Below are 13,265 nucleotides of genomic sequence, written 5' to 3'. Positions count from 1 at the left end.
ACACACACACACACACACACACACACACACACACACACTAATTCTTAGCCACAGCCAGTTTGGAGAGCACTGGTATAGCTAACAGAGTCAATAGGGTATTTATGATGCCACTAAACTTTGGAGTACTTCTCTCCACCAAGAGCAGATTGGTCCCTGTGTGCATGTGTGGTACAACCACCTCTTTCCCTTAAGACCATCGTGTTAGAGCCACAGCTAGGGTGATGCCATGGGAAGCAGCTGTTGAAGTGAGAAGAGCTGTAGAGGGTTCCTGTACACTGGCATGTTGCTTTTCTCAGGAGATACTGGAGAAGTGGGACTATATATGATATCTAGGACAATAAAACTGTGCTCAGACTTTCCTGCACTGAAGGTAGAACCCTAGTTTTGAGGCTGGCTTCACACTTTCCCCTAACCTTTTCATTCTTTCCTTTATGGCGAGTAATACCCAAACTTGAGAAGAACTAATAATGCTTGTAGGTTATGAAACAGAGAAAAACAGAGTGCCCCCATTTCTTGCCTCAGCCACCCCACAGCAAGCCTTCCCCTGACTCTATCTTATCACCTCTACCCAGAGGACAGCCGTTGCCCGCTCTCCTTTTTCGTGGTGCGCACTGTTGCTGGCCACCTTGACCTACAGCGCCTTCCAGTCATTCGTGGTGACTCCACAAACCCGAGTGCAGGCATGGTTCGGGGCTGCCGACCCTCACCTGGCAAGCCCAGTGTTCCTGGCAGCTGAACACTCCACCTTTGCCCTGATGGCACCCGAGGCCAGGAAGCTGTGTAACATACAGTGTCTGTGTGTTGAGGGCGAGCCTGTCAGCAAGCTGGCTGAAGTCTGAAGGCTTCTGCTGCTCTTCTACTTTGGCACCAACTGCTCTCGCCACCAGGCTAAGCTGCCAAATCAGACAAGGAAGGCTCGTCGTCTTCTCCCTGAGATTCTCTGCTTTTGACAAATCCCCAGTTAATACTGACATTAGAGGGACTGATTTCTTCAGATGTTTGAATACCCCCTCTTTGAAATGGAGTTTCTGGCCTTCCTATGTCCCAGTCTCCTTTGGTTTTTAATTATTTAGACAGACTTGTTAAAGTCCATTCTGCTAAGAACTGGTATGAGGATGAGAAAGTTTGGAAGCAGCTCTTGGCTCCTGCTAATGCCCCTGGGAAAGCTTGATAGTTCTTTTTTTGTTTTGGACACCAACCTATTAGCCAGTGTCATGTTCTGAACATGATTTGGGAATTTCAAAAGAACTCACAGCATCTCATAAGAAAACAATATTTAAAGATTTTTTTTTAATTGGCAAATAATGTGCTAATTCCTGTAGTAGTGTAAAGTGAAATGTAGTTGGCAGAGCCCAGAAAGGGATTAATCAGTTGCCAGGAGACTTGGGTCATACTGGGCATTGACCTAGGAAGAGTACTGGAATAAAGCATTACCCGTAAGCTGGGTAAACCTTGTAGATAGTGGGAGGTATAGAAATAGACCAGAAAGGAGACAACAAATCAAAGAAAGGACATTTCAGGTCATGTGACACACTGGGCACCACCTTGAAGACATAAAAACAAGCATGGGAACCTTGCTGAAAGGAGTGGAAAACTGACCATGTGGGACATCTGTCAGGAGCAGGCTTCCGTCTTTGTTTAATTACTTCCTGTGCCATATCATGTTGACAGCGTAAGTGCTAAAATGTCCTGGGAGTGTTCCTCTACATCTAGGGAGCAACAGCCAGAATAAGGTGCAAGCTGGTGACCTCCAGAAACCTTCCACTACCCCAGATAAGAAGACAGACATGGAGTGATTCTTGGGACTGTATATACCAATCCAAAATGTTGGATTTACATGGAAGATACATGAAGAAGGAAGCCTGCATGTTGTGGAATATTATTTTAACTATGTAAGATGTGTTACATTTGTTTCTGCTGCATTTGTTTAATTATGTAAAGATTTTTGCATTTGTTTACCTTGCCTGCCTAAGGCACCTGATTGGTCTAACAAAAAGCCAAATGGCCAATAGCTCAGCAGGAGAGGGATAGATGGGGCTGGTGGGCAGAGAGACTAAGTAGGAGGTGAAATCTAGGCTTGAGAGAGAAGAAGAGCAAAGAGAAGGAAGGAGAAAGAGCGGAGCACACGTGGGGCCGGAAGCCAGGCAGCCGCCAGCCAGCCATGGAGACAGCAGGAAAGTAGGACATACAGAAGGAAAGAAAGGTAAAAGGCCACGAGGCAAAAAGTAGATAAAGAGAAACAGGTTAAGTTATAAAAGCTAGCAAGAAACAAGCCTAAGCTAAGGCTGAGCATTCATAACTAAGAAATCTCCATGTCATGATTTGGGAGCTGTGGCCCAAAAGAAAAAGCCTGGTACACCCGAACACTTCCTCAGTGTCAGCACAGCAGGAATGGCAGATTACACACTGAAGGAACAGGCCAACCTACTGGGCTGCTGAATAACCAGAGAAATACAAATTGAAACACACAGCACGAAGATACCATTTTTTACCCTTTAGTCTTGTCGAACTAAATGTTGGAAGTTTCATGGGGAAACAGACACTATCCGGTTCTTGGATAGACTGCAGAGCAGCTTTAAGAGTAGTTCTGTACTATCTGATAAGGTTCTGGGTTGCACTGACTCTGGTACCCAACAAATCCATTCTAAAGAAATGTGCTCATGTGCCTAAGGATTTATTATCCAAAGTCTAATTGCATGGGCATTATTGCAAAAAACAAAACAGGGAGGGGTAAAATCAAATGCCCTTTACTAGGAAATCCAATGTAACAGCATGGTTATATAGTGAAATATTGCATGTTTAAAGTAAATTAGTCAACGTTATTAGCAGATTTATAAATTTTTGTACAAGTAAGTTGTTAACGTTGCCTACCTTTCTTGTTGTTGGTGCTCTGGCCTCAAACTCACCATATAACCAAGGATGACCTTGAACTTCCCATCCCCTTACCTCCACCTCCCAAGGCCTGGGATTCAGATGTGTGACACCATCCTGGTTTCTGCCGTTGTAAGGAGTGAATCCATGAGGGCACACTTATCCTCAGCCCCAGGGTATCTACTTTTTTTTATTATGGATATAAATTACAAAGCACATCTGTGTTAACACATGTACACACACATGGGCCAATCAAAGTTATATAAGGGTCTGGAGAAAGATCTGGGAATATAGGCCCAGAAAAGCACCTTGCTGTGTGTGCTCTATCGTCTTCCTTTGAAGACACAAACCCACAGAGATGAGAAAGAATGTCAAAAGCACCTGGAATGGTCCATGTAGTTTCCAAGTTCTTAATACTTTTCCACAACTCTTCATATTTCATTAAACAATAGTCTGTCACACCTTCAGTCACCCTTTAGGGTGAGTGCTATTTACTTTCTGTGCTTGGAAGTAGGCACATGAAGGAAGTACATGGCCAGGACATGAGCCAAGACTGAGCCAATTCCCTTCTCACTGTCACAGGATCATTTCAGAAGAAAGAGATGGGGGAGCACGGGGGAGCATCAGATCCTTTCCAGCTTTGTGTGAGGTCCCCTGAGACCATTCACAAATAGATTGATGGATGTCATGAGCACCTTCCTATGATACGCACACCCTTCTGATATATCCCTGCCGTTCCCCACACTATAGACCATGCACTAGTCCCAGCCAGTGTTCCAGATGCAGAGGGTGACCGTGTACTACACTGCCCCCCAGTCACCTCAACCAAGGGGAAAGCTTAGGCGCATCACTTTCCCAGAGTTTTCTGAGTCTCCTTGAACATAGAAGTTCTGCTTGGTAAGATGTTCCTGAGCCGAAGTAGAAGGAAGATCAGACAATAGTTATTTTGAGGGCCATAATTTGGTTTCCTTATCTCAGGCGATCAAAGATTGTTTAACACCAGAAATAGCTGGCTAGGGCAGCTGTTCCAACACTGCTTTGTGTGGGAGATGATGACGGAGCAGTGTTGTGACAGCTACTCCAGAGCTTGGTGAGAAGGCTTTTAAGAAAACCCCAATTGTTGCTTCATTTCCCTCGCTATCCATTCCTCCATCCCTCTCTTCCTCTTTTTCCCATTCCCTGTCTCTTTCACTCCTTTGCTCAGATCAGATCATCTTTTAATATTCTAAGTGAACAGAAGGTAGATACAGGAGCCTTGACTTGTATCAATCAGGCTTAGACAGCACTAGAATAATTTATTTAGACTTAAAAAATACATAACTTATTTCTCTATCAAACATATGCTCAGGACTTACCGGCTTCCAATCAAAGTGCAGAACCTGTGGTCGCTGCAGAATCAGTTTTTCCTGGCTGTCAAGGAACTCCCCGTGAGGAGGGCAAGAGAGCTGCAAGGCAAGATGTAGAGATATTTCAAATACATGCAGTCAGCGCTGTGGGAACAGGGCTGAGAGTCAAGTTAGAAAGAGGGATCATTAAATAACTAGGGGTCTGTCATTCAAGGTGGTGAGAGTCAAAAGCGGACAGCAATGTTCCAAATGGGGTGAAAACCTGGTCAGTGTTGGTTCTGGAGAGATGGCTCAGTGGTTACCATCACACACTACTCTTGCAGAGGACGTGAGTTCAGGTCCCAGCACCTACATCAGGTGGCTCACAACCTCCTGTAACTCCAGCTCCAGGAAAGCTGACACTTTCTTCTGACCTGTAGACATCTGCACTCTAATGCACACAGACACATACACATAATAAATATAATTTTTTTAAATCTGGTCCCTGTGACCAAGATATGAAAGTGCCTGGGATTCTGGTTAATACTGAAAGTATGGATTTATTGACTTGAGTGGCCAACAGTATAGCTCAGTTTGCAATATTCTGTTCGAATATCTACTCCTTTGAATTTTCATGCAAAAAAAAAAAGGATTTAAATTTCTAACATAATAGGATATCCCAATATTATACTGCTTTTATAAACTATTTCAGCATGGACCCTGTGATACGAATTAGTATCCATGTATTTTTATGTTAACTATTTATTAGTTTTTTTTCTAATTCATAGTGGGAGTTGTTGGTGCTGGTGTGCAGGCAGACTCGGAGTAGATGAGCTGGCAGTTCTAGTCTAGAACCCTGGCTCTGGGGTTCTACTTTAAGCAGTTGCATTTTCTGTGTCTCTGATTGACACCTGGCGCTCTAATTAAACTTGTGACATTAGAGATGGATTTTAGTTGGTGCCATTGCAGTGATCGAGATATGTGGGTTGAGTTGGGCTTTTCTAGAAGTTTTCTTTTTGTGTTACAGAGTACAAAATTTTAGGGACCCAACAAGGATGGAGAAACTGAGTCAGGGAGGCAGGATCTGGGAAGTGAGGAGTGAAGCACTCCAGACTCGGGCTGCCAGCGCGCACAGCTCTTGGCCTGCCCGCAGGAGGGTGTCTGTCAATAGTGATGCTCAGTAGGCATTAGACACGATGCTGACCCTTGCCTCCAGCTCCCTAACCTCACCTGAAGTCTACATCCCTGAGAACAGACATGCGTAAGTTGCAGGAAGCCAGGCATTATACCTTCTTTGGACCCAAGAAGAAAGTCGTGTTAGCAACACACAGTTGTTAGCCATCCAGCCGGACTCCCAGTGGGCGTCTCCTGGCCGTGTACGTGACTCTGGCTAGCGCTGGAGGAACCCCACTCTTCTCAGCCAGCCTTACTTTCTGCCTCTTCTGTTGCTACACTTTCCCATGTGTGGGTAATGGAAATAATTAGAGATCTTCAGAAAATCTGGGTCACAGTAAAGTGAACAAAAATGCATTTGTCAGTGGTGTTGTGTAGAAAACTAACCCAACCTCAGCAGGGTCCATGAATTTTAATTTCATTTTTAAAGAGTTTTATCACATTTTATCTAGTTCAGAGAAAATGAATTTCCACTTTAGAAAATGCTGGTTTTTTGCTGCTGTTGTTCTCTGATCTGTTCGGGTCAGCTGATGATCAGTGTGGTTTGCAAGGAGTCTAAATAGATGCTTTGCCCTTGGACAGTGACCAAGGACAGGCATAGAACTTCCCTGTGGTCCACCTCGCTTGGGCTTCTTGATGAGTAATTCTGGTTCAGGAAGACAGTGCTCCTGCGGTCACTTTACAACCGAGGAAAGCAGAGCCATGTAAAGCTAAGTGGCTTGCCCGACTCCGCCACTGTGGTGAGAACCCATGCAGACCCGGCAGGCACTGAGCTTTTCGGCACAGGCTCATTAGTTCACAGCTCTTCCTAGTGTGCGGGCCGGCAGAGCCAAGCGGAGGTGGTCCGTGGAGTAGTGTATGCCAAGGTGCTTCTGGTCAGAAACAAAGACATTGTGGGAAAGTGCCACATCAAGAGAACCTAGTGGTGTTTTCTGCTGGACACATAAGCTCTGCCTCAACAGAACTTCAGGGAGGCTCACCATGGCCTCCCCTAAGCTTGGACCGTTACAGGAGGCCGCTCACTGTTGAAGCACACCACGCCAGACCTTAGTCTCCTCCTCCCAGCATCGACTGCCATCATGTCCTCCAATGCCATTCCCAGTAAATCTACACTCTTACGTAAAAGTACACTGCAAATGGAGTCTTGGAACGTTCTAGTCAGGTTCCCATTGAACTTTGGGAAGGTTCAAGCTTGCTCTAAACAACCTGTTACCCCTACCTATGTCCTGCTCCTCCAGTCCTCAGAAACTAGCTAGTGATTTGATATTGACCCCCCCTTTCCATAACTGATAAAACAGTTTGAAAACTCTGCCCCATATACACCCAAAACTGCACAAGATGAGAGGCAGAGGCAAGGGGATCGCCTCACGTGGAAGGCCAGTCTTGTTTTCAGTTTGGGTCTGAGGCCAGCTGGGGATGCATCTGGACCACCTTTCCACACATAATAGAAAATTAACAATTTAAAAAAAAAAGTGCCATGCCCTAAGGTTATTAACTGTTCTGAGACCCTAATTGCCACCTCTGAGGCAAACCCTGCTGTATATTGGGTCCTATGTAACTTTGGGCTAATTAGAGACGTCTAAATGGTGGGGCCTGTTTGAGTCACCTTGAGTCCCCATGAGGAAATACCTGAGGTAATTTAACTTATAAGACAAAGGGCTTATTTACTGTCCTGTCCATCAGACCAACCCCATTTCTTTTTTGGCACATAGATAGACTGGTAATTGTGAGCGCATACCACAGAGAAAACTGCCTACCTCACAGTCAGGGGGTGAAGAGGAGGAGAGGGACAAGGCTCTCACAGTCCTTTAAGGGCCCTAACAGCCTAGAGATCTCCCAGCAGGTCCAGTCAGGACCTTCCCAGGGCGTTATCCTGAGGACCAAGCTTTTCACATCCAGACTTCAGATGATATTCATCCAAACCCTACACCCTCTGCTCCTGACCAATCACCCATTCTCAGAAAATAGACTCACTGGGCATATTGCTAGCCTCCAGTGGACCCACGGAGGACACTTACCCAAGTGATAGCAGGAATGTTTCAAATTTGTTCAGTCAAGTGTAGCATCTGATTTATGAAACCCCTCAGAATTTGTGAGTGTGGGTCCCCATCCGCCCATTCTTGTTATTTTAGAATAGTATAGGAAGTGTTTGGTGGGTAATGCTGGCTCAGGGTGGATAAAGGGGACACTGGATGAGAAGTGTTTGGAAGCCGTGTGTGCTGGTGACAGGCTGTCGCTTTGAAGAGTCCCACACCTGACAGGTGGGCTTGGAATTATGAGAAGTATTACCAGGCCAAGAAGAGACTGCGTCTGCCCAGCACTGCTGGTCTCAAACCAGGTGACCAGGACAGTGACTCCTTACACACACCTCAGCTTCTTCTTAAGGGATCATGTGCCTTGAAGACGTGCCAAAAGATGGCTAAGCCCCCTTATTGCATGGCCACACTTCTCTAGACTTATTCCATGAGAGCAGGTTTCCCTGAGGTCCAGGTTGACTCTGTGTTGTTGTGAGGTATTTGATTACACTGTATAAAGATATATCACTGTGACTGGTTTAATAAAACGCTAAACAGCTAATAGCTAGGCAGGAGGAATAGGCGGGACTTCTGGAAGAAGAAAGGCGGAGTCGCTAGACAGACAGGGAGGAAGCAAGATGGGGGGAATACATGGTAAAGGTAACCGAGCCACATAAAAGAACATAGATTAAAAGCTACGAGTTAATTTAAGTTACAAGAGCTAGTTAGAAACAAGCCTAAGCTAAGGCCGACCTTTCATAATTAATAATTAGTCTCCATGTCATCTTTTGTGAACTGGCGGCCAAAAAAGGCAAGCCCATCTATACTGAGGCTCATTGAGGATATACACCCCCAAAGTTAGCTTTGTGCTACCAGGAATGTATGACCTGGTCCTCAGCCTTATTAATGGATCATTCAGAGTTCTGAGCAGGCTCCCGTGACCTCTAGCTGTAGTGAGGATGTCACAGATGGCCAAGAACATGTGAGACTCTGCCTCACATCTGCTCACTCTCAAACAATGACTTTGTCTTCCTCTGCAGATGCCCTGGGGACTCTTGTACCCTCAGGATTTGTCTATGTAGTAGAAAGTTAGTAGTTTGAGCTGAGTTGTACTAAATTTTTCAAGACAAGAGAAAAGTTGGCAGATTAAAATACAGGCAGAGCATCCTGACACACCAAGCCAGATAGATAATTATACCTGGTTCCCGTCTTTGTCCAGTTACTCAGGCAGAGGTGTCTTTCAAAGCCCGAGGGGGCAGGGCATAGCATGTACCAGGCATAGAGATGGCTAGAGGAACGACTCCAGAGTGTGAATATTAACAGCATCCATAAAAAGCACCATATGCCAGGGACTGTGCTAGGACACGAGCTTCATGTGGTTATAAAGCCTTTCATTTGTCAGCTTCAGCTCCTCCTGGAGATTTTTGAAACAAGTAACATGGGGCCAACATCCTGTATGATGAAAGTGTTGTCAGGGTACCCTGCAATGGGAAGAGCGGCCCTCAGGAGATCCAGCTGGAGGGCTGAGCTCACACTGGTGATTGGGATTCTGGCATTGGGAATCCTGACCTGTTTCCCACTTCTCCATCTTCAGGCCTCCTGGTGGGCACCCTGGATGTAGTACTGGACTCCAGCGCCCGCGTCGCACCTTACCGAATCCTGTACCAGACTCCAGACTCCCTAGTCTATTGGACCATCGCCTGTGGTAAGTCCCAGGATTCCATGATGCACATGTTTACAGAAAAAAAAACAAAAAACAAAAAAAAAACTTCCAAGTAGCAGCTTTGAAAGGAATGTGCTTGCTGAATGCAATCTTGTGGGTGTGGGGTAGTGAACCTTGGTCACTTCAGGACCAAAGTGTTGGTGTCTTACCATGGTCAAATTTCTCACTCTGAAGTCTTGCTGGGATTATGCAGCCTCCATCTAGAGTAACGCTCTGTAGAAGGAACACACAGTTTGAGGGCCAACCTACAAGGGAGGAGTGAAAAGTACAGCCCAGCTGAGTTTCACTTCCTCAGCCACAAGTGGTACACATCACATCTACTCACACTCCGGCTGGAACTCCTCAAATGGGCCTCACTAACTGCAAGGGAAGCTGGGAAACAAAAAGGAACATGGTGGATACTTAGAAGTGCTTACCTGGTGATCCTTCATGTATCAGCCCAGTAGCTCCTGTGAGTGTGATTTTTTTATCTCTTCATGATAGTATCTATGATGTACTGTGCTTAGAACAGTAGCAAGCAACCCTGCTATTGTTGATGCTCACAGAATGGCCAAGACATTTACAGTCACTGTTCACTTGTGGCAAGTAAAAAAAGCCGGAGTGCCAGTTTACTGTTTGTTTTTTTTTGCCTTGTTTTGCTCCCTTTTAATTTTTTTTTACATTAATAGACTCTTTTTTTGAAACACATTTAAGTTTATAGGAAAATTGAACAGGTAGCTCAAAGACCTTCTACTCCATACACCACCCACTCACAGTCCCACTATTATTAACATCTTCCTATAGTCAGTGAACAGACTTCCTATAGTCATTGACATCTTCCTATAGTCATTGACATCTTCCTACAGTCAGTGAACAGACTTCCTATAGTCATTGACATCTTCCTATAGTCATTGACAGACTAATAAAAGGCCACACCTTGCTCAGAATTCCCTAAATCTTCCCAGAGTTTTGTTTGGTTTTCTGTTCTGAGAGCCTACTAGTAAACCATATTATCTTGTCGTAGCCTCTTAGGTTTCTTTTGGCTGTGGAGGTTTCCCAGGAAGCCTTGCTTGGAATGGCCTCGACAGTTCTGAAGGATAGGTTCATGGTGCATTGTGGGATTGCTTCTTTATTGGATTGTTTGTTTCTTATCTATTGGGTACTGGGGATTGAACCCAGAGCTTCATACCAACACATACCAATACTCCAACAGGAAGCTAGGGGAGTGTCTTGTGGATTGTGCTGGTTGCTGCTTGGTAAAGTTGGAAAACAGTCTAGAATAATGTTAGATCTGACACCGAAGCCTGAAGGGTACACTTCGAAACAAAAGACAGGGCTGAAGAGATAGCTTGATAGGTAAAATGCTTATTAGGACCCGAAATTCACCCCAGAATCCCCATAAGAAATCTGCTGTGATGTGCACACTTGTAATGACAGCACTGGGGACCCCTGAAGGTCACTTCCTTCTTGGCTGCTGAAGACAAGTGAGAGGCCCTGGTGAACAGTCCCTGAGTAACAGCACTTGGGTTTGTCCCCTGGCTTTCACAGGCACGCACACGTGCACTTCCTTATACATGAATATGTGCACACACTCGAGTGAGCACGCGCACACACACACACACACACACAAACACAGAGGACAGTAAAGATCACGGAGAGCCATTGTAACCCTTGACTTTACGAGGATGTGGAACCCGGCCTCCTCACTCACCTGCAGCGGTTCATTTCTTGGGTCCTGGATGCTTTAGGGATCCCATGGAGTCAGGAGTCCTCGAGGCTTAGATCTTGTGGCAGCCTTCAGGTCCCCAGGTCAGGTTTCAGTGATGTGTGCACTGCCTTGTGCCTCTGACTTTCTTCTGTATGTCAGTCATGCCCTGTCCTGCTCATTGTCTGACATCAGTGCTCTTCAGTTGGCTTCTGGGGCATGGCTGTTCAACAGAGAAGCTCTTCATGAACACTCAACGTGGGGTGGAACCTGGTTCCACAAAGCTTAGTTGTTTACTAATTACCTGCTGAACCAAGGTGAACGAACAGCAGGCTATAATTGCTGGTGGCGTAATTTATACCCCCCAAAAGATGCACATTCATTTTTCTATTAAATAGTGCCTGTCACAATTTCGTGACCTCATTGTAGTAAACCCAGGATGGCTTCATCTTTTATGTGTATTGATTACCCATAAAGAAAGCCCAGAATTTCCTCACAGAAGACTCCAAGGAAGTAACAGCCATTACAAAGTCCCATCTACTCATTAATTATTCTTTCATAACAATTTTCACTTTGTTCCAACTTGTGTTTGAAACCCAACTTACTAATATTTAAAATAGAAGCTCCTACCCCACAAGCATTTCTTCAATATGCTGACCTTTCTGCTTATGATTTTAATGTTAAACTGCAAAGTTGGTAATTGGTAGGAAAAATATATCCCAGGCTTTTAAGTGTATGTGCATTTCACACATTTTTGTAAGCGAAACTTCAAGAGAAAATTGGGTTCACTTCCTTGGAAGCCATAAGATAGCAAAGCCTTGTCCTACATGACGTTGTAAGTTATCCATGAGAGTGAACTGAATTAAGAGAGCGTTGATCGTCCATATCTGCCATTTATGTCTTGACATGGACCACTCTGTAGATCAACAGGACTCTGAACTGTGAATCCCGGGTGTATGATTTGCCTTAGATTTGAGACACGGAAAACCAGGCAAGAGGAGCTTTCTGGGCCTGTGGATGAGTGTAGCTCACTGCTAAAGTGGTAACGACGAGACCTGGATCAGTGTCAGCTGCATTGTTTGATGGACACCTCACCTCTCACAGCCCTGAACAGAGCCTTGGGTTGGCTGCCCTGTGTTCAGTCTGACACTTCTTTGCCCACCTAGAATCTCATGAGCCATTTGGCTTCAGAACTGACAGGTCCACCAGCATCACCTTGTCAACCATCTATTTAGGAGGTGAGGAGGGGTGGTGTTCTTATTCCCACTCAAAGCTGGTCGTGTAAAGCTCTCATTCTCACATCCTGTGCTCTGTTCCGGCACCATGTAAGGGGCACCGTGCTGGCTTTGTGATTCAACATTCTTTCAGTCAGTAGCTGTAAGACCCAGAGAGTAATTCAACATTGCTAATGGTTCTGCTCCTGCCTTTTGCTACAGTAGACAAAAAATGTCAGCTTAATTTTCCTTCCACATGAGATAGACAATGTGGGAGTTGATAGGTATCTTTAGAATCATGGTTTCAGTCTGCATAGTTCAAAGACTATTGTTGCATGTGTTCATATGCATATGTATGTGAATTTTCATGTGTGTGAGGGTGTATATACATATGTAGGCATGAATGTCAGGGCTAGAAGACAGGTTGCTGTGGAATATTGCTTTAACTATGTAAAGATGTGTTACATGTGTTTATGCTGCATTCATTTAATTAGGTAAAGATGTGTTGCTATTTCACCTTGCCTGCCTAAGGCACCTGATTGGTCTAATAAAAAGCTTAAAAACTGATAACTAGGCAGGAGAGGGATAAGCATGGCTGGCAGGAAGAGAGAATAAGTAGGAGGAGAGAACAGAGAGAGAATGAGGGAGAAAGAAAGGGAGATGCCCAGGGCCGGCCAGCCAGGCAGCCACCAGACAGACAGACACAGAGTAGGACATACAGAATGAAAGAAAGGTAAAAAGTCCCACAGCAGAACAGGGTGAAGAGAAACAGGTTAAAATAAGTTATAAGAGCTAGTGGGACAAGCATAAGACAAGGCCGAACATAGTGAGAGAAGCATAAGATAAGGCCAAGCATTCATAACTAATAATAAGTTTCCATGTCATGATTTGGGAGCTGGTTGGTGGCCCACAAGAAAGTCTGCTACAGACCATGACAACTCTTATAATGGAAAACATTTAATTGGGGCTGGCTCACAGTTTCAGAGGTTTAGTCCATTATCATCATGGTGGCAAACGTGGTGGTGTGTAGGCAGACATGGTGCTGGAGAAGGAGCTGAGAGTTCTCCTTGATCCCAAGGCAGCAGCAGAAGACTGTGACGCTAGACCTAGCTTGAGCATATATAAGACCTCAAAGGCTGCCTCCACAAGGCCACACCTCCTCCAACAAGGCCACACCTCCTCCAACAAGGCCACACCTCCTCCAACAAGGCCACACCTCCTAATAGTGCCACTTCTTATGAGCCAAGCATTCAGACACGA

At 45.1% G+C, this 13,265-nt stretch overlaps 1 protein-coding gene across 1 annotated transcript in view; it reads left to right on the top strand.

Moving 5' to 3' along the window:
• Tbc1d9 (TBC1 domain family member 9) overlaps positions 1 to 13,265 on the top strand; it is a 105,915-nt gene that overhangs the window by 39,641 nt on the left and 53,009 nt on the right. Inside the window, exon 2 of the mRNA XM_052729613.1 lies at positions 8,979 to 9,089. Within this exon, the coding sequence (XP_052585573.1) occupies positions 8,979 to 9,089 (111 nt within the window). The remainder of the gene's footprint in view (positions 1 to 8,978; positions 9,090 to 13,265) is intronic.

This window comes from Peromyscus californicus, unplaced genomic scaffold, assembly GCF_007827085.1.
Source record: "Peromyscus californicus insignis strain IS unplaced genomic scaffold, ASM782708v3 Scaffold_8__1_contigs__length_139910024, whole genome shotgun sequence".
Lineage (NCBI taxonomy): Eukaryota > Metazoa > Chordata > Mammalia > Rodentia > Cricetidae > Peromyscus > Peromyscus californicus.
Note: the sequence above shows the minus strand (reverse complement) of the source record. Positions and strands in the feature narration are given on the sequence as shown.